The 27,232-nt window shown below is 36.3% G+C and overlaps 1 protein-coding gene across 1 annotated transcript in view; it reads right to left on the bottom strand.

Annotated features, from left to right (window-relative positions):
* The window catches only part of LOC145296130 (1-acyl-sn-glycerol-3-phosphate acyltransferase epsilon-like), a 98,025-nt gene that overhangs the window by 19,161 nt on the left and 51,632 nt on the right, over positions 1–27,232 (bottom strand). Inside the window, exons 2-3 of the mRNA XM_080142286.1 lie at positions 8,831–8,909; positions 4,201–4,316 (exon numbers count right to left, since the gene is read on the bottom strand). Coding sequence (XP_079998412.1) covers positions 4,201–4,316; positions 8,831–8,909 — 195 coding nt within the window. The remainder of the gene's footprint in view (positions 1–4,200; positions 4,317–8,830; positions 8,910–27,232) is intronic.

Raw genomic sequence — 27,232 nt, 5'->3', positions numbered from 1 at the left:
CATACAAATATCCGTGCATGAGGTCGCCAAGCTAATAAAAAACCTAGATTCCAGTAAAGCAACTGGCCCTGATGGCATCCCAATTATAGTGTTAAAAAAGCTTCAACCAGAACTTGCTCCCATACTTACGAAACTATTTAAGCGCTGCCTTAAGGAGAAGTGCTTTCCGACTCCCTGGAAGACCTCATCAGTTTGCCCTGTATTTAAGAATTCAGGTGATAAGTCATCTCCCTCTCAGTACAGACCAATAAGTCTCCTGTGTGTTATGAGTAAGTTGCTGGAATCAATATTAAATAGAGAAATAGTCAACCACCTCAGCAGGAATAACCTTCTTAGTGACACACAATATGGTTTCCGCTCTGCAAGATCTACCACAGATGTGCTGACGATTATATCCCACAGGATTAGTGAATCTTTTGACAAAGGCTTCCTTTCTAGGGCAATTGCTCTTGACATATCAAAGGCCTTCGACAAGGTATGGCATAAGGGTCTACTTCACAAGATTTCCAGCTACGGTATAACTGGAAATGTTTTCTCAATCATTTAATCATTTCTCTCCGATAGGCTCATAAGAGTAGTGGTAGATGGACAAAAATCGGAGGCCTGCAATATAAATGCTGGAGTCCCTCAGGGGTCAATCCTGGGCCCAACTCTCTTCCTGATCTACATCAATGACCTCCCTAAACACATACTTAAATCATTCGTTGACATCTATGCTGATGACACGACCATCTACGGCAACATATCAAAGGCTGTAAATGACAAAGTTCTCTCTGATTCTCTCTCTCCTCTGATCTCGAGCGCGTGGTTCAGTGGGGGGAAGATGTGGCTGGTTACCTTTTAATGCATCCAAAACCAAACTCCTATCCTTACATCATCAACGCTCTGATCCCCATCTGGCATCAATTGTGATGGATGGCTCTCGTGTGGGTGAGACCCCGTGTTTTGACAAGCTTCTGGGTTTGACCTTAACTCCTGATCTGAAATGGAACACGTACATCAAGTCTGTTGCCAAGGTGGCTGGAAAGATGGTGGGATCCTTCTACCACTCCAGAAGATATCTCACTACTGATGCAATTCTCTATCTATATAAAAGCCAAGTACGGCCAAGGATGGAATACTGTTGCCATATCTGGGCAGGAGCTGCCAAAAACAGCCTATCATGCCTTGACAGAGTACAAAATAGACTTCGTGGTTTAGTGGGGGATGCCCTTTTCTCTACCCTGCAACCCCTCTCCCACAGAAGAGACGTTGCGAGCCTATCCTATTTTTATCGTTATTTCCATGGCAGGTACTCGTCTGAACTCCAATCCCTGGTCCCCCCTCGTCAATCTTTCACGAAAAACACCAGTCTAGCTGAATCCACTGTGAAAAATTTCCCCCACTCTATATCTGTGCCTAAATCAAAACGCGGATTCCATGAACAAAGCTTCTTTCTTAGAACTGCCCGCCTGTGGAATTCTGTTCCATCTGCCTGCTTCCCTCCGGACTACAACTTGGATGTCTTCAAGTCTAATGTTAACAAATTCCTAATGAACCGCCCCCTTAAGTAAACATTTCATCAAATCTCCACACTAACGTAATGTACTTGCAATAACCCTTATCCCCGAGTGGCTTCCTGGCCTTGATAAGTGGTGATCACTGTGTAAAAAAAAAAAAAAAAAAAAAACAAGAATTACATTTTTTTATATATATATATATATATATATATATATATATATATATAATGTTAAGATAAAGCGTAAATTTTTCTATTTCTAATCTGAAGGTTTCCAAAATCTTGTCTTTACTTTTGTTTAATGCTGTTTTTTCTCTTCTGACGAGAAGCATTTAGCTTTGAAATGCTATGACCTAAAAAGATATTTCTCTTACTGTAACCCTTACTGACTTGATAAATGTAATAAAGTTTCTATGTAACTACGCTTTACCTTAATTTATTGTACTGTTTGCTCCTCTTAATCGGGTAGAGTTTTTTTTTGTTTTTTTTATCTAGATAGGTTCACCTTATCATTGAAAATTCATTTTTCGGCTATATATATATATATATATATCCACACATACACATGAGCAAATATATGCTCCCTCTGGTTGCATATTTTCAGCAACCTGGAAAGATGCTATGACAAACATAACACATTGCTGCCACCACCACCACAAAAGTGGTAATGCCTAGGAAGATAGTATTATGAACCAACATATAATACTACTCCTTCCGAAAGAGTAATGCTTAACAGGATGGGTTCATAACGGAACAGAACAGATTAACCTAACCCCCTACCCATTCCCTTAAAGAAATAAAATCAAGTAATGTCTGGGAAGATGGGATTATTACAGCAAAACAAGTATAACAATACCCCCTTTATTTTAATCGAGCATAATTAATACAATTAGTAGGAGCAATAGTATAGTTTCTATTTCAGACAGACATAACAAATCCCATTTAGTAATAGAGATGCACGAGTGCGTGTGTGTGTGTGTGTGTGTGTGTGTGTGTGTGTGTGTGTGTAAAAATAAAGCAATCAAGCATTTTTCTAACAATCACTAGGAAACGGATTTATTTTATGTGACGCATATGTGAGATTAAAGTTAATCTCCAACGCTTATATCCGTTTACAGTAAATTGTGATAATCCGGGAGGTGGGGGTTAATTTGATAAACTGTTTTTTGGAGAGGAAAAAAAAAAACGTCTATCTTAAATGTTACAATCAATTATCACTACCACAATTCCCGACCAGTCACCAGGACTGTACGGACACTGCTGTCATGATATTAAGACAGTTGCATTTCTGGCAGTTAGGAGCAAACTTCAAAGTTGTAGAAAACATCTTCCTAATCTACCATTTTAGTTCGTCTCTCCTACCACTTCCATGCCTACTTTTTACATATAGAGTAACCTCTGCCCTTTAAAAAAAAAAGGGGGGGGGATGACCACAAGGAGAGACAATTCAAGCCTTAATGGTTCTGTTTTATCTCACATTCCTTTTGTAGTAAAAAAAAAAAAAAAGTTTCAAAGAATTTTATGTCCTTCAGTTTATTAAAAACAATATTGAAGTTTCAGTTAATCAAAGAAATTCCTACGATTCAAGATAAATATTACGGTTTGAATGGGAGAGGGTAGCAAAATTTCTATCTTAAGAATGCAATTATGTTTCTGAATTTTCAAGACGAGGAATTTTAAATTTGGATCATTCGGACTACGGTTTTCATCTTGCACATCATTCTTATTTTTCTACTTGATCATTTTTCATAATTTCTAGAATTTATACTAATTTTGACATGACATGTAAGTAGATACATGTTTTAACCTGAAAAGCATTCATTTGAAATTATTATGTTAAGTGTTGAGACATTATGTTGAACAAAGATGGCGGCAGTAAATCAAATCATGACGAATCAACGTAGTCACAATCTTGAGTAGTGAATAATTCTTAACAAAGATGGTGGTGAAGAATCAACGCAGTCACATTTCAAGACGCAGGTTGACAGCAAACTCACTTGAATACAAAATTCAATATTTTTATAAAAAAGGTTGGAGGCTTCTCATTGGTTGATTGTTCCAACTGTAATTTATAAATAAGATTATCAAAATCATTGGGAGTCATACCCCCATTATTAATCAAAAACATTTTAACACATACTGTAGAAGCACCCAAGCAACTTGTCGGACATAAGTGTGGGTGTCAGAACTAAGCCTCCCATCTCTCAAATTCAGGATCCGATCTGACCCCATGAATTGGATACAGCTAACCGCCAAAAACCAACCATATACGTTTTTTCAACTCTCACACGTGATGTTGTTCATCTCAGTCTTTTCTATAAATACTATTATGACGTGTTAGAACTGTGATTTATTCTCTGCTTCCTTTGTTCCAGCTTATTTGAGTCAATGGTTCCAGTGGTCTCTATTAGTTTGCCGTTTTAATACCTCATTGTAATACAGCTTCCTATTCCAGTAGCTTTTTTCCAAGAAAAATATGATTATAGAAGTCTTCCTGCTGACCATTTTCCTCCTACCTACAACTTTGATCTTTCCAAGACTAGGCATCCGTTTTTGTAATAATCATCTTCCATTCTTGTTAGTTCCTCACATTAAATGGCTACACACCTTGTCTAGAGCGAATTCCAAATAAAAAAAATAAAAAATACTTACCATCACTACCCTGGGTGTGGGAAAACTTATCACAGTAGTTTAAGACTCACCTGTCTAAAATAGAATCCATACATTGGTAGGTACCGTAAACTGTCTTTGAGTACATATCTAATGTGGCCAATCATGCCTTGGCGAACTGCCAACATATTAATCACAATCCAATCCACTGAAAAAGAAGCAAATATTTCAATAATAAAAAAAAAAGTACAAAAATATTAGCAATCGGATAAGGATTCATTTTTTTTTTTTTATTCAATCTAAAATAAAAAGCTGTGTTTTATTGCACATCTTTCCAGATTTATGTACCCAAACATAAATAGCAGTACCAACAAAATACAGAATTAGCAGGAGCAGCAATGACGGCACTGAAAACGAACCTTGTTCATGGGTATAAACCAATCTGTTTATATTTAACACATCAGGTGGTCAAAGACTGTTTTTCCTGTGTCCACGTCATCAGTAAAATTTAATTGTCCACGTCATCAGTAAAATTTACAATTCATTTTAGCAAGAAAATGACCAGAAAGGAACATTCTGTTTAAAAACAAGTCTGAAATGTGAACATCACAGCTCAGGGGTCTCCCAGGACGTGTATTGGCACAAATAATTCAAGGGGTACCATGGGAGTATAATTTTTACTCAGCAGTAGTAGTAGTAGTAGTAGTAGTAGTAGTGTGTATCCAGGCCTCAAGGAACACTGTCGTCACCGTCAATATCCCCGCAACAGAGCAGTCACTACCGACACCATCTTTTCAACAAGCAAGCAGCAAGGCTACCGCACTATTCACCAGCAATCAACAATTCGATCAACAGCTCCGGGAACAAGGATTGCTATCTACATTAAACCCGATACCTCCCTTGACTTAATTGTCAGGATGTGCCATTGTCTGCAGAGGACAATACCAACCTCATTAGACCATCCGAAATAAGAGTTTTAATTCAAACTTCTTTGTCCTTGCTTCCACATGCTCATTTATTTACAATAACTTATACCAGGGGTCGATATACAACAACTAGTATCACAAATACAAAAGTTGGATTCAATAGTTGTATTCAGTCGGATGCATTTTCACAGGAATTAGGTGAACATTTTCAATTCACCATTGGTGCCTAACTGCAAATACAATAGACATGAAAATCCAGATTTATCAAGCACTTGCTCAGACAATCTTTTTCTACAGCTGTGAGAGCTGGTTGATTAAAGCTGCACATTTCAAAAAGTTTGTAGTGTTCGACCTATAGTGTCTATGCCAAATTCTGCGAGTCCGTTGGCACCATCTTGTCTCAAATCTGGACGTGATGCAATATCCTCCTCCCCCAACCAATTTCTTTTAAGGAGGAGGCTTCATTGGTTTGGCCGAGCCGCGTTCTACAATCTAGGAGAACGCATTCATGAAGCGATACCTCCAAGGTTGGTGAAGATGCTCGGTAAGCTGACGACGTGGTTACGCATCAAAGCCAACATGAAACCTAGCTCCGGTCCACATATCTACATTGTTAACTGCTAGTTGCCGTACTGGCTGCTCATCATTATTTTGGCCGCTGTGGACTATTGTGTATGGTTTGCCTTCATCTGAGAAACTCCTTTACTGGAGGAACCGGTTCAACACATCCTGGGTGAATGTCACCAACTCAAGTCAAATTTTTCAAGTTAGCTAACGATAGCATAACATCTGATAAATCACATAACATTGGAATGGGATGAAAAGATTCAGAATTTTTGTGATATGGATTGATAATTCAGATTATTCAGATCACTGTTCTCAGTTGAAAAGAAAACTTAAGATCCAGTTCTTCAGAGTCACAGTTTAAAGTGTTTTGTAGTATGGGTCGAAATACTCGACCATTACAAACAAACTGTGCAAACGGCTAGATGGTAGCTATTCGAGAATGCTAAAACCTATACTAGACTAGTAGGGTTACCCAGCGTTGCTCGGGTGTTTGGAGATGTAAAAGAAAAAAACGTTAGTTGGGAGGGAGGCTCGAACCCAAAGCCGGACAAAAAAAAAAAAAAAAAAAAGTGAAAGAAAACGAACTTTTACTGCTACGCTACAAAGCTATAGGAAGTGAAAAGCATTCAAATTTAGCAATGTCAATCAAAAAGTTGACTTGCTAAGTGAATGCAGAAAAAAATGTTCTGCTGTTTCATTCATTTGTCCCCACAACGTTGAAGAAAAAAAGGGAGTATCCAAATGAATAGCAATTGTCTGATATGAGGGGTTTTTCCCCCAACGATGATCAAAGCTAATTGCTTTCTGGACGTCCCTAGCATGAAAGGCCAGAAAGTTGCCTTCACTTTTAATTAGTTTCGTTTTTATATGAAAAACACGAACAAACATGCGAGAGGATGGAATAGCGTGAATTTCATAAAAGTCGATCAAAATAATCTAGAGACGACATCTCTTTGCAAATCGTAAATATTATGATTAATCTAGGGAGTACATAACAAGTTCTAAAACAACTACCGATGTGAAAAAAAAAAAAAAAAAAAAGAAAAAAAGCTAGCAAGAAATAATATCAGTTTGTTGATAGAAGAGGTAAAGAATGCTGTAGAATCAAATCGACACTTATTGGCATAAAGGCTCTAAATATTAATTCAACTTGTAGGCTAACAGCCAGTCAGACTCAAAGAATGAACTTGCCAACCCAAGCACAATGGAATATTCCAACTTTAGAAACCAGCTTTCTAGTGTGTTTCTCATTTCATTGGTTTGTAGCCGAACTGGTCAAACAGTTGAGAACTGGCTACTAAATTTAATACGGTAGAAAACCAAGAAATATGAAAAGATTCTTGTTCGTGATGCTCAAACAAGTTCAAAATAAATGAAGATCAACCTCACTTCTCCACTTAATCTTGGCGCTATTCACCTTGTGAGAATGTTTGATATCGTCAAAAATTATTTTCAAAACAATTTTTATTTCTATAAAGTTTTGTATGTTTCTATATTTTTATGTAGAGGATCCATTACGAATTTGGAAATACACCTAGGCCCAAGGAGCGTAATGTGGGCTATATTAAGTTTACTTAACTTTTATGCAAAGGGATTAAAAAGGTAGACTTCATGAAAATTCAGACACCTAATTTTTGTGAAATGTTAATTATGTACGAGACGTAAATATTCTTAAAATATCACTTTCACATATTCATAGATGTGGTATTCACCCGACGGTTGGTTGGGCCAGCTCTTTTTCCAAAAACTTCAAGTTTCCAACACTGGCTGACCATCCATAGCAGTCTAAGGCTACTTCCATTATGATTACAAGCCATTCACGGTTCCAGCAATGGACCCCATAAAGGTTAAGAGCCAGAATCAGTTCAGTATCCTGCTTAACTATCCTAAGCAAGATTTTGAGTTGGTTATCATGGTATAAGTGGATCTTGCAGCGAGTCTGAACTGTTAGAGATAAACTTGCCAGCAGATACAACAGATGCAGCATAGGCAATAATGGTCAAATACAATCAGTTTGCATAGGTCACTTGCCCACATAGGCCAGGTCTCGCAGCCATAAAACAGAATGGTGCGGACGAGAGCCTGGTAGATCCTAACTTTGGTGTTCAGCCTCGTCTATAGGAGATCAGAGCCACAATCGAAGTCAACAGAAGATGAAGCAAGCAGTTCCGATGTGGTTGAAGATATCTTCATACCATTGGCCTGTTGCGGTGATGATAGAACCAAGATACTTGAACTATTCAACTTCTTCAAGGATTTGCGTGTCGAGGACATCAAAGTGTTTTTTTATTTGGAAAGAAACCTGCTGTTAGTCAGTGTCTTACTGCCATTCATCTTCATGCCAATCTGAAGTGCAAGATTGCATCAATGGCCGATTAAATGTCAGCAGAGGTTTCACGCAATACAGTGATATCAACATCATCAAGATTCGATAGTTGTAGACCGCGACTTACTGTTACACCATGAAAGTTGGTCAGGGCGTTCGATGTGATCCAGTTTATACTGTAATTAAAGAGCATATGCGAGAGAATGCATCTTTGCCGGATGACTTTCTCTGGAGTATTTTCAAGATTTTTTTTTTTTTTTTTTTTTTATATAAATTCAAACATTTCAGATTTACATTGAATTTTATCCATAGTCATTAGACACCAATTGAACAAGATTTTAGATCCCAAAACTTGTAAAATTCTCCGAACAGAAATTTTAGATTTCTAAAAATAATATATATATATATATATATATATATATATATATATATATATATATATACACACACACACACACACACCAGGTAGAGATATCCAAAAACGAATAGTAATGAATTTCAACAAAGGTCGTTGATAGTGCTCAATCAGAGAGCAAAGTCTGCATATCGTAGCAAGATATGACTGTATTTACATAAGAAAAAAAAAAAAAAATAATAATTATATATATATATATATATATATTATACACACACACACACACACACACACAAGAGATCAATAGTAAGAATTTATATCTGTTTCCTATAAACCTGGCCCCTATTACAGAAGCAATATGATATGTTTAGGATGAAAAGAAAAATTCACCAGTAAATGCAAGTGAATAAACTGTTTTTTGTAAGCTAATAAAAATCTACATGCGACATGCTAATTTTTACAACTGCGATTGAAGATATTTCACATCCCATCAACTATTGTCATAACAGATAGAAATGTTTATGCAATCAAGTAAAAAGTAGTTTTACCTGTACTTTGGTGGTTCGATATGTAAATCACGTTTTCTTTCTTTTTGAAAAGGCTGTCCACATCGCCGTAAAGGTGGATCTGCAAATAGTAAAAAGAAAATGATAAAATGAAAACTGTTGGACCATCACAACAGGTTCGTACGGTCAGGAGGAGCAGGGAGGGAATTCCAAAGGCAAGCAGTTACAGAAAAGCTTTTAGAAGAGGAAGAGAATCTTAAGGGGTGGGACTCTGCTGCTAGTCAGGACATTTACATTGAGGGGGGATACAAGTTCAAGTAAGTGGAGATGGGACAGAAGCTAGAGTTTGGTAGACAGAGCGAGATCTATTAGTTAAGTAACTTATTTTCACACTTGTAGTAGAGATGTGATAATACTCCACGCACGGACAAATGGTGACTATCAAGATATAAGATGTTCCAGGGAGGGGAGGGGGGCTATAAATAATATTCAAAGGCTGGAAATTTTTGGTGCATTCGGAGTTGTATCTTTGACAACGTCCAAAAATCCATGCATGATCCAAGATCCCTAAACTTAAGGAAGCACTTATCAGGAGGCTCCTATGGTTTGGGCACACCCTTCATTGTCCAACAACTGACCTGATTTAGAAGGTAATAACACCAACACCACTACCAGGTTGGCACACAAAAGTAGTGGTCAACTAAGGACATAGCTTGCAACTGTCGAAGCCGACTTAGAAGCTATGACCGAATCTTGCAGTTTTGGTGTGCGACGATGGAATTGCGAATGGCCGACTGAGGAGTCAGCAGTTGGATGGACTGCCTTAAATCCTGAAGTCAGATCAACTTGTTGAACTAAAGGTTAAGATCACTAGATTGTGAGAATTAATAGAAACATGACATCACAGAGAAAGAGAAAGAGAGAGAAGAGTGTCCTTTGGAATCATGCGATGTGTGAATATAAAATGGGATGACAAAATATGATTAATCAGTGATTATTGATCTGTCCCCTCCAACCCATCCCACTGATGAGCAATTTGGAGCAAAGATCAAGTTGAATAAATCTTGTTTTTCAATAATCTTGGATTCAATTCGTCCCTTTTTAAGGTGTAAAGAAGCTTTGGTTTCAGGTAGCAAGCCCTCAGTCTGGAAGGATCATTATTAAAGACATCTAAGAACAAGCGGCAAACAAACTATGGACGATAATTGTGAACTTTCACGTGCTTTCGTAATAATGATGACAAATTGTTTTCTACATATATGATAAGGTTGAAATGCAATACAAGTGCGGTTCACTTCTGGTAATTTTTGCGGAGCATAAATATTTTTAATCTACCTAGTCTTTGCTCGAAAGAATGGCAACAATCTTTAAACAAGTGATCAGAGCTAAAGATTGTAATCTTGTATGAGTTCTATCCCATTCCACTGGCTAATGATTTGGAACCAAGATCAAATTGAATAAATCTTTTCTGCCTTCCAACAATCTTAGGTTGACTTGGCCCTTTTTTGAAAGTGCAAAAAGGTGCTTAGATTGCAAATTTCAGTTTCGAATGATCATGAAGGACACATACAAGAACAAGGTACAGACGATAGTTGTGTATTTTTGCATGTTTTTGTAATAATGACATCAACTTGTTTTATGCATGTATGACACAAAGTCAAAATGCAACACTTAATTTGGCGACTGTCAAATTACATTCCCAACTACTTTGTTATCATTTTTGCACATTTAAAAAAAAAAAAAAATCATTTTGTTTTGTTCTAACTTGATCAGCTTTACATTATTTTTTTGTTACATAAAAATAAACACTTTAAAATAAGTTAAAGCAATTTTATCCAAGTAAAGTAGAAGAGTAATTTATCTGGTGTTTGGTAACATTTGTTTTTATATGCATACACTGTGTGTGTGTGTATCTTTTTTTTTTTTCCACTTTTTGCTTTGTTGGCTATTCTGAAAAATCATTGAAGAAAAAACTATTTGGGAATTTTAAGACAACCCCTACACTAAATGTGGTATTATGGTGATTGAGTAGTCTAGCTAGGAATAGCATAGATAAATCTTAGTCACAGTGACACAGGATGACGATATACCTCACTTTTGAATGGCTTTGTGCCTAATTTGTATAATTGATTGAAATAGATTTTTCAAAGTTTAAGAAGTTCTCATTCGTGAGTGAATGCTATGAAATAGAGTTTCGATCTTGCCACAATAAATGTAACATCCGGAAAAAGTGTCAGATGGTTTTTCTCAATATTAATGGCAGTTCGTATTTCTTCAAAGAAAGTGCATAAAAATATAAACTTTTGTTCTAGAACTTCAAACAGTAGAAGGACAGGTGTTAGGGTCATGAAAAGGGGAGGGGAATCACCTCCTTTATCCCTACCCCAAAGAGTGGACAATCCTTCCCAGTGACTGGCTACTCTGATGAATAAGACCGAATTGAACAGTCTACAAGATCCTTTTATGTTCACACTAAAATTAAGGTATTTGACATCCAATTTGGTTTGGGATTTTTTTTTTTTTTTTTTAACTATATCCCCCCCCCCCACCCACACACAATATCGTTTTGTTCCAATCCAAAGGAAGTAACTGTACGGACGAATACAATTACATCACTATTTTAAGATGGTAGACATTTGGTTTCATGGCATATCAACCCTTTTTCGGTTATTTAATACCAAATCCAGTCATTTTGGAAAGGAGTTTTATGCTTCAAATTCTTTATATCAAATATTTATTCATGGTGCTTGGTTTGATTGTTTGATAAAATTGTTTTTGGCTTTGCAGAACATGATTGAGTTTAACTAAGAGATAGAAAAAAAAGCAATATCAATGTTTGATGCATTTCTTGTTAGGAAGAAAGCTGGCAGCATCAGATGCTCCAGCAGGTATTAACACTTTCCATTCCCCACGCCCCCCCCCCCAACAGGCCTCATCACTTGGTCTTTTTAAGGTCATACCCAAGATCACATTTTTTTTTTTTTTTTTAATATTCCTAATTGGATAATTTTCTGAAAGGCATATCGAATCATACTATTAACATCACACTACAAAAATCTACAGAATCCAATATTGATTTTGTAGGATGTAGGTTATCAATAAAAAAAAGAATTGATGAAGAGGTTGACTTTATATATATTAGATTAATAGAATACCCGTCCCAGGAGGGGTATAAGTTATGTTTCTGAATTTTTTAGATTAGGATTGATCATTCATTATTTGGATTCTTCGGACTACTGTTCTCATCTTGTGATTTTCACAACGTTTCAATCAATGTTAACCTCTGACCCTAAGGTCTATCTTATTCAACCCTGGATCTTTCTGTTGAGTTCTGAAATATTCATAGAATTTTGAACTAAACGCTTTAATCCATAGAGATAGCATGCTCTCAAGTTTGACAGAAAGATTCCAGAATTTGACAAGTTACATCTGAAAAAGGTTGGAAGTTACATTGACCAAGGTTTATTCTGAAAGCCATTCTTAACATGGGGAGGTTGGGGGTGTTTATTCCAAAAGGCATTTTTCATTGAATTTTCTTAAATTTGAATTTTTTAAAGTAATTTTTTTGGTGGAATTAACTAAAAATAATATTGAATAAACGTCTGCATTTTGTAGAATTTACTTCAGTTTCATCTGCGCATGCTCACTGAACCATTTAATTGAAACAAGATGGCGGCCAATTCAAACTAGAAATTACATTGCATAATACAGGTATTTATATCTCGAAAACTATTTGTCTGCACTAATTTTCCGTGATATTAGTTTTCTTCATACCCGAAAACCTATAAAAGTCATTTTATTGAAAAATTGTAAGGCGTCTTTAGTTGATGTAAAGGAGCACTTTCACTCGCTACATACTTTTTAAATAAAGGCTGTTTAAAAATGTGAAAAAAAATTCGAATGTTCATACCCTCAAGTCTCAACATAAAATTCGGTGCATATTTATAATTACACTTATTTAAAAAAGAAATCTTGATGGTGTATGTACTTGTTACATAATGAAGACGTCGCATTCCAAAAATCACGTGCATTTGGTTAGTAACTTTTCTATTTTGCTAGTAAACGAAAATATTTAGTTGTCAAAGACCAGCTAAAGATAAATTTGTTCATAAAGCCTTGATATGAAAAGTATGTATGGATTACGTCAGCTTAGAATCAAGTGATTCTAAACACTGTTTAAGTCACAGTCCACATATAGACAATAACCCTATTCGGGTTTAACTGGCTTCCTCCAAAGGAGGAAGTTTCATGGAAGCATGAAATAAACAAGCAGCCCCCAGTCGCATGTTCATCCCCATTAGAGGAGATGACGTTAGGTTTTTGCAACTCTTGCAGGGAGATGTTGACGTCCTACATACAGTGCCTGGAATTCCCAAACTGGTCACCCATTTTAGTAATAACAACCAGGCTTAACGTTGCTTAACTTCAGTGATCTGACGGGAACCGGTATGTCAATGTGATTATGCCATATCTCATGATCATATAGAGGAGGGAAAGGTATTAATGTATACGATGTTTCAAGAAAATCATTTTAAGAAAAATGTATCTGTTCTTTGATAAAAATTAGAACAATTCCAATGAAACCAAAAATGAATAATTGGAAAAGATGTAATCAGCAAAGAGAAAAATGCTTTCTCGATTGTAGGTGTTTTGTTCTTCCATTTCCACAAATTCTTTAAATAAAAATCCAGAAAGAATTGGTAGAAAAGAAAATTTACTTTAATAATCGAATCAATACAGGAAGCATTAGCACCTGTTAAGCAGCCATGATGTTATCGACAAGATCCTATAAATTGCAGAGGTCATTAAATAAAGAAATGTGAAGATATTTCGGTCGATTCCTCTGGTTTATTTTCAAACAAGATTAAACTATAAAAAGGTGAGGGTGTCAGCTAAAATCAACAGAGTTGTAAAAAAAATAAATAAATAAATAAAATAAAAAAAAATTTTTTAAATCCTATAAAAAAATTACAATTATCAAAATTTAGTAGTGGGGAGGTGGTTGAAAAATAAAATAAAAAAATAAAATAACTTGGAAAAAAAAAAAAAAAAAAAAATCTAACTCCAGTAAAAATTTCACCCCCACTTTACCTCTGGACTGATTTAAGTGCAAGGCAACATGGGATGCATGCTGGCTGCTGATTGTGAAGTGATGGCCCGTCCTCTAACTTTATCAACTGAAAATGCATGCTGATGCATAAAATCTCAACCAGAATTTAGATATACCCTTCATTTTTTTTTTTTTTTTTTTTTTCCACCATCCAGCCAAGTATGTATTTTCTCTGGAAAAGACACAAACCTTTTGATGAGCTGCACAACTGAAATTACGTGATGCCTTAAACAAGTTTCCAAACTTTTTTTGTACAGGAACTTTTACTGATAATACACACATGAAACTACTCCCCTTCAAAGTAATCTCTTTCGGCTGTAATACACTTGTACAGTTCCAACAATTTCTGGAAGACCCCATGGAAGTCCTTTTGTGCAAGCATGTCACTGACTCATCTCATTAACTTAGAGAATAACCAAAAAGTCAGAGGAAGCAACGCCTGGACAATAGGAAGGGTGAGGAACTGTCTTGATGCTAATTTTAGTCAAACAGTCTGTGACAAGGATCGAGTTGTGGCCTAGTGAATTCAAGCAAATCTTCTGCATATTCAATTCCTCACAAATAATGGTGTGTACAGTTCCCACACCAACATCAAACTGTGCATTATTGTTTCTATATACACAACAATCCTTATCCATGAAATTCTTTATTTGACCAATCAGCTCTGGTGTTCTGTCTTCCTTACTCCTCCTACACCTCATCCCTCACAGACTGTCTTCCTTGAATCTTATTCTACTCAAAAACTGTATGTGCCCGAGATCGGTCAATATGAAGGGATCAATTCTCCATAACGCTCGCCTGCATGTTGCTCAACTGACCCTGCAGAAACTGAACGAATTGGACTACGAGAATGTCTCATCCGCCATACTCACCAGACCTCTTGCCAACTGATTATCACTTTTTTTAAGCATCAACAACTTCCTGTGCAAAAAATGCTTCAAAAGTCGAGATGATGCTGAATCGGCCTTCAATGAATTCATCGTTTCCAGAACTTCAGATTTCTATGCTTATAGGATAAATAAACTTGTTTCTCGTTGGCAAAAATGAGTCAATTTTAATGGTTCTTATTTCGATTAATAAAGTTTATGAAAGAAGTTACGATCTTTTGAAGTTGAACGTCATAAAATGGCATTTTTGCACCAACCTTATATATATATTTTAAATACTGTCAGATTGCATAATACTATAAAATTGAAGCCCATATAAATATTAGTATCAATATTAATAAGACAATCCCAACCAGATAAAACAGCTCAATATACGAGACAGAGCAATATTATAAATGAAACTTTGTAAATTAAATTCAAATTTTTGTATTCCTTGTTGAATATTGCACACAGACACAGTAAATAGCTTGACAAAAAAAATGAGCAATAACAAATCTAACTACTGTTTTGAATAAAAAAGAAAATTCTCAACGCTAATTATGTTGTGGACCACTTAAGACGTCAGTAGGTCACCGACTTGACACATTACAAGATTGTCACACCCGAATTATTACATTTCATATAAACAGCTCGATTTAAATAGTATTACATTGGCTGCACCAGATTTTACAAGGACACTTAGATTGTCAAATAAACATCTCGTCTATCTTTCGTACTGTTGTAATAAGGAAATCAGCAATCCCATTTCTTTTTTAAACAAATGTATCCCCATTTATCAAGGCCCAAAAGCCTCTTGAGATTAAGGATTAATAAGATTGTGATTTTTGACAGTTTATACTATTGCATATATTACTTACTGGCAATAAAAAAAAAAAGTAAAAACTCATTTTACCATTCTTTTTAACACAAATGTATATTTTAAATCGAATTCAACTAATTATGCCATGATTTGTTCGTGTTTTTTTTTTTTCTTTTTTCCAACATTAACCCATTTATGCTTAGCACCCAACTAGTTTACTTTATGCATTAAAACTTCTAAATATCACACCCAACTATGCATAAACGGATTAATAAAAATATGGATATGTTTTGTATTTGGATTATTCAAACTACTGTTCTTATCTTGTTATTTTCACGTTTCAGTTGATGTAATCTTCAACCTTCTCCATCTTGCATTAGAAACCTTCAAGTTGAACACAGAAGTCTGTATTGAATTTTGAAGAAACATTTAATTCACTGAGGTAGTTTGCTCTTGTGGATCCATCACAATGACCTGTAGCATAACAGATGTAGGTGTTAAGTATTAATCAATCCTAGGTGACAATTTTTGGGAGGTTGAATATTCAATCTTCAGTAGAGAGGATACTTCAATTCAAGTAGTGTCCTGGTTGGTTCAGCCATCGACAGCTATGACTCCATCTATCTTTATCCCTCGAAGTATTCGTGAATTCATGGTTGCTCATTATTCACGACCCCATTCACACTGTTTTCTCGGAAGTGTTTGATTTATTGCCACAGCTTTCTTTGCAGTTGTACAGAAATAAGGTTGCAGTTTCTGTCTAAGCAGTGTGCATACTGGGTGATTGTCCTGACCATTGTCTGCAGAGGGATCTTCTGCTCAGCACAAGGAGATACGAAACCATGAACAGAATTATTCCCGATTGCTTTTGTATTACATCATCTTACCCTGACCGGGGAAGGGGGAGGGGCTGAAGTGGGTTCTTAACCCTGCCCAGGGATCTCCCACAGACTAACCAAGACAAAGAGGCACGTAACTTTTGACAGTAGTGCTGTTCTGCCACCCTATAAAACGCCTAGTATTCCCAAATGGTCACCCATCTGGTATTAGCCACGCTCATAGTTGCTTAACTTCAGTGATCTGGCGAAAACCGGTTCACAAACCTTTATAAACATGCCAAATCTTTGTTATTCATATTTTACTATTATCCCAAACAAGGCATGTTGCTATTGAAACAGAGGGCCCTAATTAGGGGGCCGCATCTATAGGGGGAATTCTAATTGGGAAGTTACTCAATAAGATGCTTATTTAGATTACAAATTTCTAAACGTTGATACAATATGGGAAACATGGAACAGCGAGAGAATTCCAAAAGTAAACACTTCGATAAGTAACCGTGTCTGTATATGTGAAACTGTCTTCCAAACTACTGTCAGTTTTTATCTACAGACTTGAAACTTTATATATAAGAGAGTCGGACCCATGGAACAAATTTGACTCATTTTTTTGCTAGTAAAAATAACTACTAAGGGGTCAAAACTGAAATACATTCATCAACCTATCATCCTCTAGTGGCTTTTGAGCGTTGATAAGTAGTGACTCCCAAGTATAAAAAAAAAAAAAAAATTCCAAACAGCACCACCCATGCAAGATGTAACACCACCAGTGTTGCAGTTTTAATCACAAGAAACCGCTCATCAAAAAAGGATCTCCATTCAGAAAGTAAAAACCACAGCCGACGGCCCTTTCGACAAGTACATTGACATGAATAATTATCCTGTGGAATTCCAAATAGCACAATTCCCGCTAGAATAATATTCACAACTTTTCCAGCTTCATTTTGATATGACACATGAATGTAAACCCAAACAGAGGACTCCCTACAGCACTTCAAAGACACAAAAACAAATCAAGAACAAAATACGACAACCAATGCTTCAAAGCCATAATGTCTACAACTATGTCCACTGAACAAGTAGAAATACAGTTATTCCAACCAAAGGCAGAGCAGCCCGTCTTGTCAGGCAACGAGGATCCCTCTGTCAGCGGCCCAACCCAACTCTCCAGCAGCGACCATTCGCCGTCGATACACCCAAGACCCAGCAGTTCAGCTTCTCAAGCCAGCACGCGTTTTCCCATAGTCAGCTGGATTCCAACCCTCGGCCTGAGACCTACCACCATTCAGTTTTTTAATAAAAGTAAACCTGAACAGATTTACTCTTTGCCATTGTCATTTTTCGTCTTCTTGCCTGTGACATCTTTTAGTTCAAGGGTCGATTGTCACCGACATTTGGCCCTGCAACACCAGCATTACTGATATTTTTTTTCTTAAAAAGGAGACTGCTGGTTTAACCACATTCTTAAATGCCAAGAAAAATCATGTTTATAACCCCAATCGCACCTGCCAGCTGAAATAAGACTTGGATAGGAACAACGAGGACAGTCACAAAGCTGGTGGATAATTACATTTTTGGTGCTTGTCATTGGAACCAGGAATAATTGAAATATATCCAGGATTCAGTTAGTTATTGATAAGGGTGGATCACCTTGACACAAAATGCAGTGAACTCATTTAAGGGTGGATCACCTTGACACAAAATGCAGTGAACTCATTTAAGGGTGGATCACCTTGACACAAAATGCAGTGAACTCATTTAAGGGTGGATCACCTTGACACAAAATGCAGTGAACTCATTTAAGGGTGGATCACCTTGACACAAAATGCAGTGAACTCATTTAAGGGTGGATCACCTTGACACAAAATGCAGTGAACTCATTCAAAGCTGGCTCAACCCAGCCCAGGTAAATGCTGTTTATCATTACCAAAAGTATCCCTACCGTCTGATGTTACAAACGGATTACTTGTAACGTTGTCTTCAATCCTCTCCTGTTGTTAATTACTAACAGGTATTCTCATTACACCTTATCAGAGTTGTTTTTCGTGACTCACCAGTTTATAAAAAGCTTTTATTCCGGGCAAGAGAGGAGGAGAGTAATAGATAGAAACTTACTGGGAGATGGGCGATTCAGGGAGTAAATTGCAAATTACTACCAATTGAAACAATATGAATTTTTTTTTTTTTTTTTTTTCAAACGTAACTTAATCCCTAAACCAAGGAAGATTTTAGCATGTATGATTAAAAATATTTACGAAAAAACTAAGGAAACAAACGTTGATTGATTCAGCTTTAGTAGAATAATTATTGGAATGTAACATTAGGTGCAATGTTAATTTCTTGTCGAGCTTAATTAAATTCTGACCATTTAACTTATGTTCCCAATCCGCTCAAAAAAAATTTTCATCGTCAGACAATCTCATTAAGTTTTGTTCCTAAGTGGCTTTTCAGCCTTGATAAGCAATAACAAAGAAAAGCAAAAAGAAAAAAAAAAGAAAAAAAAAGTGCTCATTAGGTCAATCAATGATCATTCCCTCCAACCTGCCCGTTTCTCATGATGACAAAGTTACATCATGGAAGATGACTCAAATTTACGTTTTTTTTTGTTTTGTTTTACATATTTCCATTTGAAAGGCAAAAAAAATGCAGCTTTCAATCTGTCAAATATAAAGGGTCATATCATCTAACCTTTGTCGATCTGAAATTTGCTTTCAACTTGATAGACGAATAACAAGGTATTTACTAAAACAGAAGTAGTCATAGTCGTCATAGACTGTCAGGAAATTGCTTTTTCAGCAGCCAATCTGTCCCAAGATCATTTTTAGAATTTGGATTATTCCGACAATTGCCATCACCTTTGATGTTATTTTCACATTTCAAGTGATCTCACCTCTGACCTATGGGTGTATATTTATGGATTTGGGAATCTTTGTCAAACTCTACAACCAGTATGGAATTTCGAAACGAAATCTTTCAATTTGCTTAGGTTCTAAAGTTCAACGAAAAAAATTTCAAGTTCAAAAAGATACAAATAAAGATTGGAGGCTACATTGGCCGAAACGTTATAAAAATAACAATCAACCCTTAGATAACATCTGACAAAGATTTTGTTAGACGTAATGCTGCTGTGCGAGCAACAGTTATTGTATTAACGCTTTATGATACATAAGAGACATTTTAAAAGGTAAGGCGTCTTATTTTTTAATTCCACCCAAATGGATCAAAGGGGATTATAAATTGCATGGTTATCATGACTGAACTTATGCATTCATGACAGGAATGTTTCATCTGTCACGGATATTAACGGTGTGAAACTAAGAAAGCAACCCATCATGGACGCGAATCAAAAGCAAAAATGCATCATTGAATTCTTTCATTAAAAAAAATTTAACCAATTAGCCTTCACCAGCATCTGTTGAACATTTACAAAGCCAATGCGCTTGAGGTCAGTTCAGCTAGGAGATGGGTTTGTCAATTTCAGACCAGCAAGAAAGATAAGTGACAAAGCATGTTCTGCAGTTAATCAGAAGCATGAAAAGAGGTTGGCAAGAGTGCATTGAGAATGATAGAGACAATGTAGAAAATAATTCTAGAACACAAATGGTCGTTCGTTTTAAATGTCACCACTCCCATCTTTGTAGCTCTTCAACATGTGTTTTAGAGTTTAAAAAAATAAACCTTACTTGTGGAAGTTGAAATTTTTTTTTCTTGCTCTGGCATTGATATTAAAAACCTACTTTTTCTATTTCAACATTATTAAAACGAACTTCTTAATATACTCAGTCACGGATATGCGAGCGACTACATGAAGGTTAAATTTTCTTTTGAAAAACAGGCATTTATTACTTATTTTTTTATGGTTCCTTATTAGATGATTTGTTCGATTTCACAATTAAAGTAATATGTTAACGTGCGGACCTTTACTGACTTCTTTCTCCAACTTTACAACATGGCAGGAAAAAAAAAAAAAAAAAAAAAGATGTACAAAATACTGAGGATGGAGTTTAACTCCGAAATATTTAAATTATAAATTTTAAACAAGTATAATATTTGTTTATTTACGTAATATTGCGTCTCAAGCGCACTCAATGCATATTTTATTTTATTCAAATTAAATCAACGTTTCTATATGGAACTCACACCCTTGACATCAATGTTTGTTTTAATTAAAAAGACGTAGATTTGAAATATACACTTTGCTATTTCTCAATTTCAAAAAATTTGATTTATCGCGCCTTGCATCCAAACTCTTTAATACATATTTATTGGGTTGATTAGAAATTTTTTGTGGAATTTTTAATTTGGATTTCAAATCATTTTGTTAAAGTATGAGAAAAGGAAGAGAAAGGAGAACACTAGTCCACAAAGTTTATAAACTATTAATCCTGATCAAATTCCAACAAGTCTTTAAATTTTTTATATAAAAAAGATAGCCGTTTAGGCTATCTTTTTTATATAAAAAAATTAAAGACTTGTTGGAATGTTAACAAACATTAAAATTCCAAGATATGAAAAGTCAACATCTAAGTCACAAAGAGCAAAATTTCAAACAGACAATACACATTAAAATGGAGGCGGCGTTAAAGATGAACCACAAACTGTAATTCAGTTTTATAACTGTTCACGGCTAAAAACTTAAGTATGAATATTCAACTTTTATTTGCAACAAAAATTAAGTGAAAATATTTGCAAGTTAGGCAATTGAGAGGGGGAGGTTAGGTCACATGACATTTCATCAGCCAATTTTTCTAAACTAGACTCGCTATAACCTTATATAATTATCCGCTAATGGTTCTAAAATGAATTTTATTTACCGTATATTTCGGCATATGAGGCGACCTTCAGATAAGACGAGGTACAAAATTGAAGCAAATTTTAATAAGTTTATCATATATCGGTTGTATAAGACGACTTAAATCATGAAACCATGTTTGTTTAGCCTAGACTAGAGATTGCAACATCCAGTATCTTATGATATATTGTTTTTAAAAGATTTTTTTTTTTATTATAACTTTAAGGGTTGTCTTATATGCCGAAACAAAGTATTAACAAAAAAACATGATGGGGAGGAAGTCAAATTACACCCAAAAGAGAAAAATAAAATAAAAAAATTAGTAAGGCCCTACAAACCCATTCTAAGTATATACAGCCTAAAAAGCTCAAAATCAGGCAGGTCAATCTAATTGGGAGTGGGAGCAAGATGGGAAATAAATAGGGAACTCCAAAATGGATACATTGAAGATACATCTATTCAAGCTGTGCATATAACAATAAAAATGCAATTTCAATTTTAAGTGTGAAAACCCAACGACAAACAAAACATCAAGAAATAACACCCAAATGTTTTTTTAAATTGTATTATTGAAAAATAAAACTGTTAGAAAGCTATATAATGAAAACAAGGTGGGCTCCCTCTACCATGCTAGAAAAATTACTTGCATCTGAGAGTATCCTATACCACTATAAAGCCATGATTCGCCTATGCATGGAGTAATGTTTGCCACATTTGGGCTGGAGCATTTAGCATCAGTCTCACTCTTATTCAGGGTCAAAAAAAGAACCCCAATCTAATAAGTTCTGCACACTATCAAACAAGCTCAAACTCCTGTCCCATCACCAAAATATTGCATCCCTGTGCTTGTTTTACAAGTACTCTAATGGAATGTGCTCTGAGGAGTTCATAGCACTTGTACTCCTTTGGCATACATACTTCCAAATAGTCCAACAACCAACAAACTCCCACCCCTCCACGGTTTAGGTTCCTAAAATGCTGGAAAACCTACTCAGCTTCTTACCTCAAATTGTTAGACTTTGGAATTCCCGGATTTCGGCTTCCTTGACTGTACTAGCCTACAGAAGTTTAAAATGTACTGTGAACAGACATCTCGCTGCTCAACTCCCTAGTCCCCTGTACACATGATCTCAAATAGAACTCTTTACATCCAAGTGGTAATATGCCTTGTTTGGAATAAAGAAAAAAATTTTTTTAATTTTTTAGTGATTGCAAGAAAATTTAATCCACATCTTCCAATTGCTTCACAACGTTTCAGCCAACTATTCCTCTGCCCTTCATCAGATGGTTAACCACGATGGGATAGGAACGCCGAATCTAACTGCATTCTCAGTAATTACTGCCTTCCATAGTTGTCTCACCACATTTTAGCCAACTAAGCCTCTGGCCGGCTTTGGGTAGGATTGAAACCGCTATCTTCAGACAATTTTTGCCGTGAAACATTTGACATTCTCCTCCACAATTCATTCTCATTGCAGCCAATTCGCTCAATACGCAAATTTTATTTTTGAAACCCTCATGATCCTTAAAGATCATTTCATATAATATAAACCTTACATTTCTAGCCCCCCAGACACACGGCCAAGGCAACGCTAGCCCCCCCCCCCCCCCCAGACACACGGCCAAGGCAACGCTAGCCCCCCCCCCCAGACACACGGCCAAGGAAACGCTAGCCCCCCCCCCAGACACACGGCCAAGGCAACGCTAGCCCCCCCCCCCAGACACACGGCCAAGGCAACGCTAGCCCCCCCCCAGACACACGGCCAAGGCAACGCTAGCCCCCCCCCCAGACACACGGCCAAAGCAACGCTAGCCCCCCCCCCCCAGACACACGGCCAAGGCACCGCTAGCCCTCGACACCACGGCCAAGGCACCGCTAGCCCTCGACACCACGGCCAAGGCACCGCTAGCCCTCGACACCACGGCCAAGGCATCGCTAGCCCTCGACACCACGGCCAAGGCACCGCTAGCCCTGGATACAGTTTCAGCTGTTCCTTCATATGCACATTATATTTTGAAACCACACTCAAATTATTATTGCCGTAATGTGGTATGTTGAAACTACTTGTTGATATCGTCCTCTATCATTACCATACCGGGTCAAGCAGAGTCAAGGTATTTGAAATGAAACTTATGAGGGCAGCACATTTCGTGTTAACAGGAAAATCTAACTATGATTTCCGACCAACACAAGTGAATAGAACACAAAGCTGTTTTGCACCAGTGATCTTTTTGACACAATAATGGTTTGGCAGTTTTTGAAGTGATGGTAGTCAAAGTCACACCTATGGCCAGAAACAATGAAATTAAAAACCAAAAACATTCTTTTATTTGAAGATCATTTTATTTGTCGATACGCATGTAACACATGTTCTTTTTATAAATCATTTAATCAACATATGGAATCATTTAATAAGCTTTACTGGTGAAGCATGACGGAATATTCAGGATGGTATCAAAAAAATATGATCCAATTCAGGAGAGACGTTGCTTATCTTAAAAATATAAACTATTTAAAAATTAACTAAGTGTAACAAGAGATTATCTTACATGTTACATCATGCAGCAGTTATTTTGTTAGGCGCTCTTGCGACACATGAAGTAACCAAAGTATACCATCGTTTTTTATCTGAAGTCAGATCAACAGCATGCCACCAGTTTCTTTCAGTTGTAATCAAATTTCTCAATCATGTTTCTGGTTCATTTTTGGTCTTCCTCTTTTCCTAACTAGGAGTCCATTGGAACACCTGGTTAGCAATTCTTTGTGACCAATTTTGTTTGGCCACGTTGGCCTAGACATTTGTAGATTGACGATACTACCCGTTGATTGGTGTAATCGTCAACTCCTGATAGTAATTCTATTGTTCCATTTAATCGCTAGCATCTTTTAAAGACATTTCAATTCAAACGCATCTAATTTCTTCTCTTGGTTGATTTGGAGATGTCAAGTTTTACTTCCACATTGCAGCATGGATAAAACATTGCTGCTGTATAATCGTAATTTAAATATGGCGATTTTTTTCCCTAGATTTTGCTGTTGAAGCTTTACTTACAACTCTCACTTCATTTCTCTTTCTCTGGGTTGCTTGCTTCTAGTTCAGTTTTTGTCTTGTTCTACTTTTTCCATCAGGGGTCCACTGGAGCACTTAGTTGGTTGGCAATTCTTTCTAGGAACAGTCTTGAGAATTTGAGTCAACCTAGACGTTTGCAGATTGACGATACTACCTGTTGGCTGGTGCAACCTCAGATTTCTTGACTGGTAGTTCAATAGCTCCACTTGATCTCTGGAATCGAAGGCACTTGTAATCAAATGCATCTAATTTCTTGTCTTGGCTGATTTTGAGACGCCAAGTTTCACTTCCATATAGAAGTATGGACAAAACGTTGCAGTTATAAAATCTTAGTTTAGATCTGAGGAAATTTTTTTTTTCCAGATCTGGCAGAGCTGGTTAAATGCTGTCGAGGCTTTACTTATTATCCTGCACTGCCTCATTTACAGATTTTCTTAAATAGATGAACTATTTTGTTAGAAAACTAGAAATATCTTCAATAAAAACTAGAAAAAACATTTAGTTAAGTTATAGCACTCTACGCTCCGCCCTCCCTCCATGGAAAAAAATTTAAAAAAATTGAAATAGTAAAAAGAAATTTTAGAACAAAAATACTAAATTTCCACAATGAAAATCTATTACAAAAATATAAATTAAGAAAAATTCAAATAAAAGTACTCTATTGTTTGTTTTGTTTTTTTTAATTCATTTATACAATAATACCTGTCTCAGGATAGGTAAAATTCCACAAAAACAAATTTCTCCCCACTTTTACCACCTTCCAAAGATTAAAATCAAGATATGATTTTGAACCATAGATCTAGAATACCTACTCTAATTTTAATCAAAATCTATTATACGATTTTGATTCCAGAAAATGTTTAAAATTTGAGGCTTTAAAGGTCTTAAGAATAAAATGGAATTCATGGAATCTTGTTTAATTGATGTCTAATATCTATGGATTAAATTTAATGCAAATCTGAAATATTTGAACTTTAAAAAGGGAAAGTTGTACTCTTTATGCTCCTAAAACCTCTTTGAATGGCCCCAAAGAAATTGAAAATTGAGGAACTACTTATTAATGTCCGAAAACTTGTTAAAATTTCAGAAAAATCATGGACATCTGAACGTGGAGCGTTTGAGTCATCAAACGTGCTGATGTCAACCGATCTTTATGATCCAACCATAACTGTCTCAATCGATGACCAAAATGACAATTACACCAATCATCCATTAACCTGTTACCAAAACCACTGGGGGGGGGGGTACGTCATCAAGCTGTCAAAGGGTGACAGAACTTAAAGGAATATCTGGAAATTTTTTCTCAGTCTCTTCAATAAGTTTTTACAAGAAGTCATTGATGGTCCAAAGTCCAAAGTATTAATGCTGGCGTGCCTCAAGAATCCATCTTGGACCCAACTCTTATCTTCATCAGTGATCTAAATCACATTCAGAGTTCATTCATTGCCATATTCGCAGACAACACTACCATCTGTAATAACTAGGCCTATGACAACAGCATATTCTTTACATTGTTTTGACTCGAGTACATATCCGACACAATCAACCGAGGGCCACATCACTCTACATAAAACCATATAAGATATCAATGGATATATACCCGAGAATCAAAACAAGGAAAAGAATATGCTGTTGTCATAGCCCTAATAATAACACTTTGAAAGGCCAGCAATGACTAAGATCTTTCAGAGTCTTTCTCTTCCGATCTTGAGCATATGGTGCAAGGGGTCAAAAGGTGGCTGGTTTATTTAAACGCATCCAAAACCAAACTTATCTTTTCACCATCAATTCTTTTATCCTTACTTGGTCACAATTGATATGAATAGCTTCCGTCTTAAAGAAGACCCCTATTTTGGGACTGACCTTCACCCACAACATGAAGTGGAATACTTGCAAAGGTCACCGAAAAAAAAAAAAAAAAAAAGGTTGGATCTCTACTGCTCTCAAAGCTATTTCACAGCCAGCACAATCTTGATTGTGCTGGCAGTGAAATAGCTCCCTAAAATGAAGTACTGTTGCCACATCTGGGCAGGAGCATCTCAGAGCATCCTATCCTGCCTAGACATGGTTTCGAAGCCAGTTTTTAACCAAGATGATGCCCTTGTCTCCTCCCTTCAATCTCTTTCCTAATCTATCATATTCGTGACAAATGTTCGTTTGAGCTTCAATCTATTCCAAACTTTCACAAAAAAGCACTTATCTAGCTACAATCACTACCAACAATTTCCCTTTGTTCTCTATCTGTGCCTAACTAACAACAAATTCCACGAACAAATCTTTCCTAGAACTGCCCACTATGGAACTGTTTTGCTGACCTGCTTCACAGCCAACTACAACATGGTCATCTTTAAGTCCAATATAAACAAGTCGGGCATGCGGGGGTCCCCCTCCACAAGACCAAATATTTACTTTCACCATGACTAATGTTTGTGCAAAATTTTTTAAAAATCCAAGGCATGGTTGAGAAAAGTGCAAACAAACGAGGGTGAATTACTATGTCTAATCCCTCCTTTGTCAGGAGACCAACAAATTATTAATGTCCCCGACCCTTAAATAATCAAATTCTATCCAATCTCCTACAATGATCACTACACTGTAGTCTTAGCGACCACCTTACACTCAGTGACCCTTATCCTCGAGCATCCTTTGGGCCTTTATAAGTGGTGACTACACAAAGCCCACAAATATTGTATCTCAAAATTGTCTGGTCTGCATGACGTCCTTTTCATTGGTTTTAGCCATTAATTATTCGATCAATAGGTTTTTACCCACCCCTAAAGCTTAGAACAGCATCCTGTTGCTGATTAGATTTGTTGGTTGATTTTGTTTTACGGCATATCAACCCTTTTCAGGTTATTTAACGCCAAATCCAATTATTTTGAAGAAAAATTTTTAATAGAATATATTTGTTTTTTCAAGTCTGTTTCTATTTAACCCATAGTTGGGACC

This window comes from Euprymna scolopes, chromosome 16 (genome assembly GCF_053919585.1).
Source record: "Euprymna scolopes isolate OS-2025 chromosome 16, ASM5391958v1, whole genome shotgun sequence".
NCBI classification, from domain to species: domain Eukaryota; kingdom Metazoa; phylum Mollusca; class Cephalopoda; order Sepiida; family Sepiolidae; genus Euprymna; species Euprymna scolopes.
This window is presented reverse-complemented; position numbering and strand designations above follow the sequence as displayed.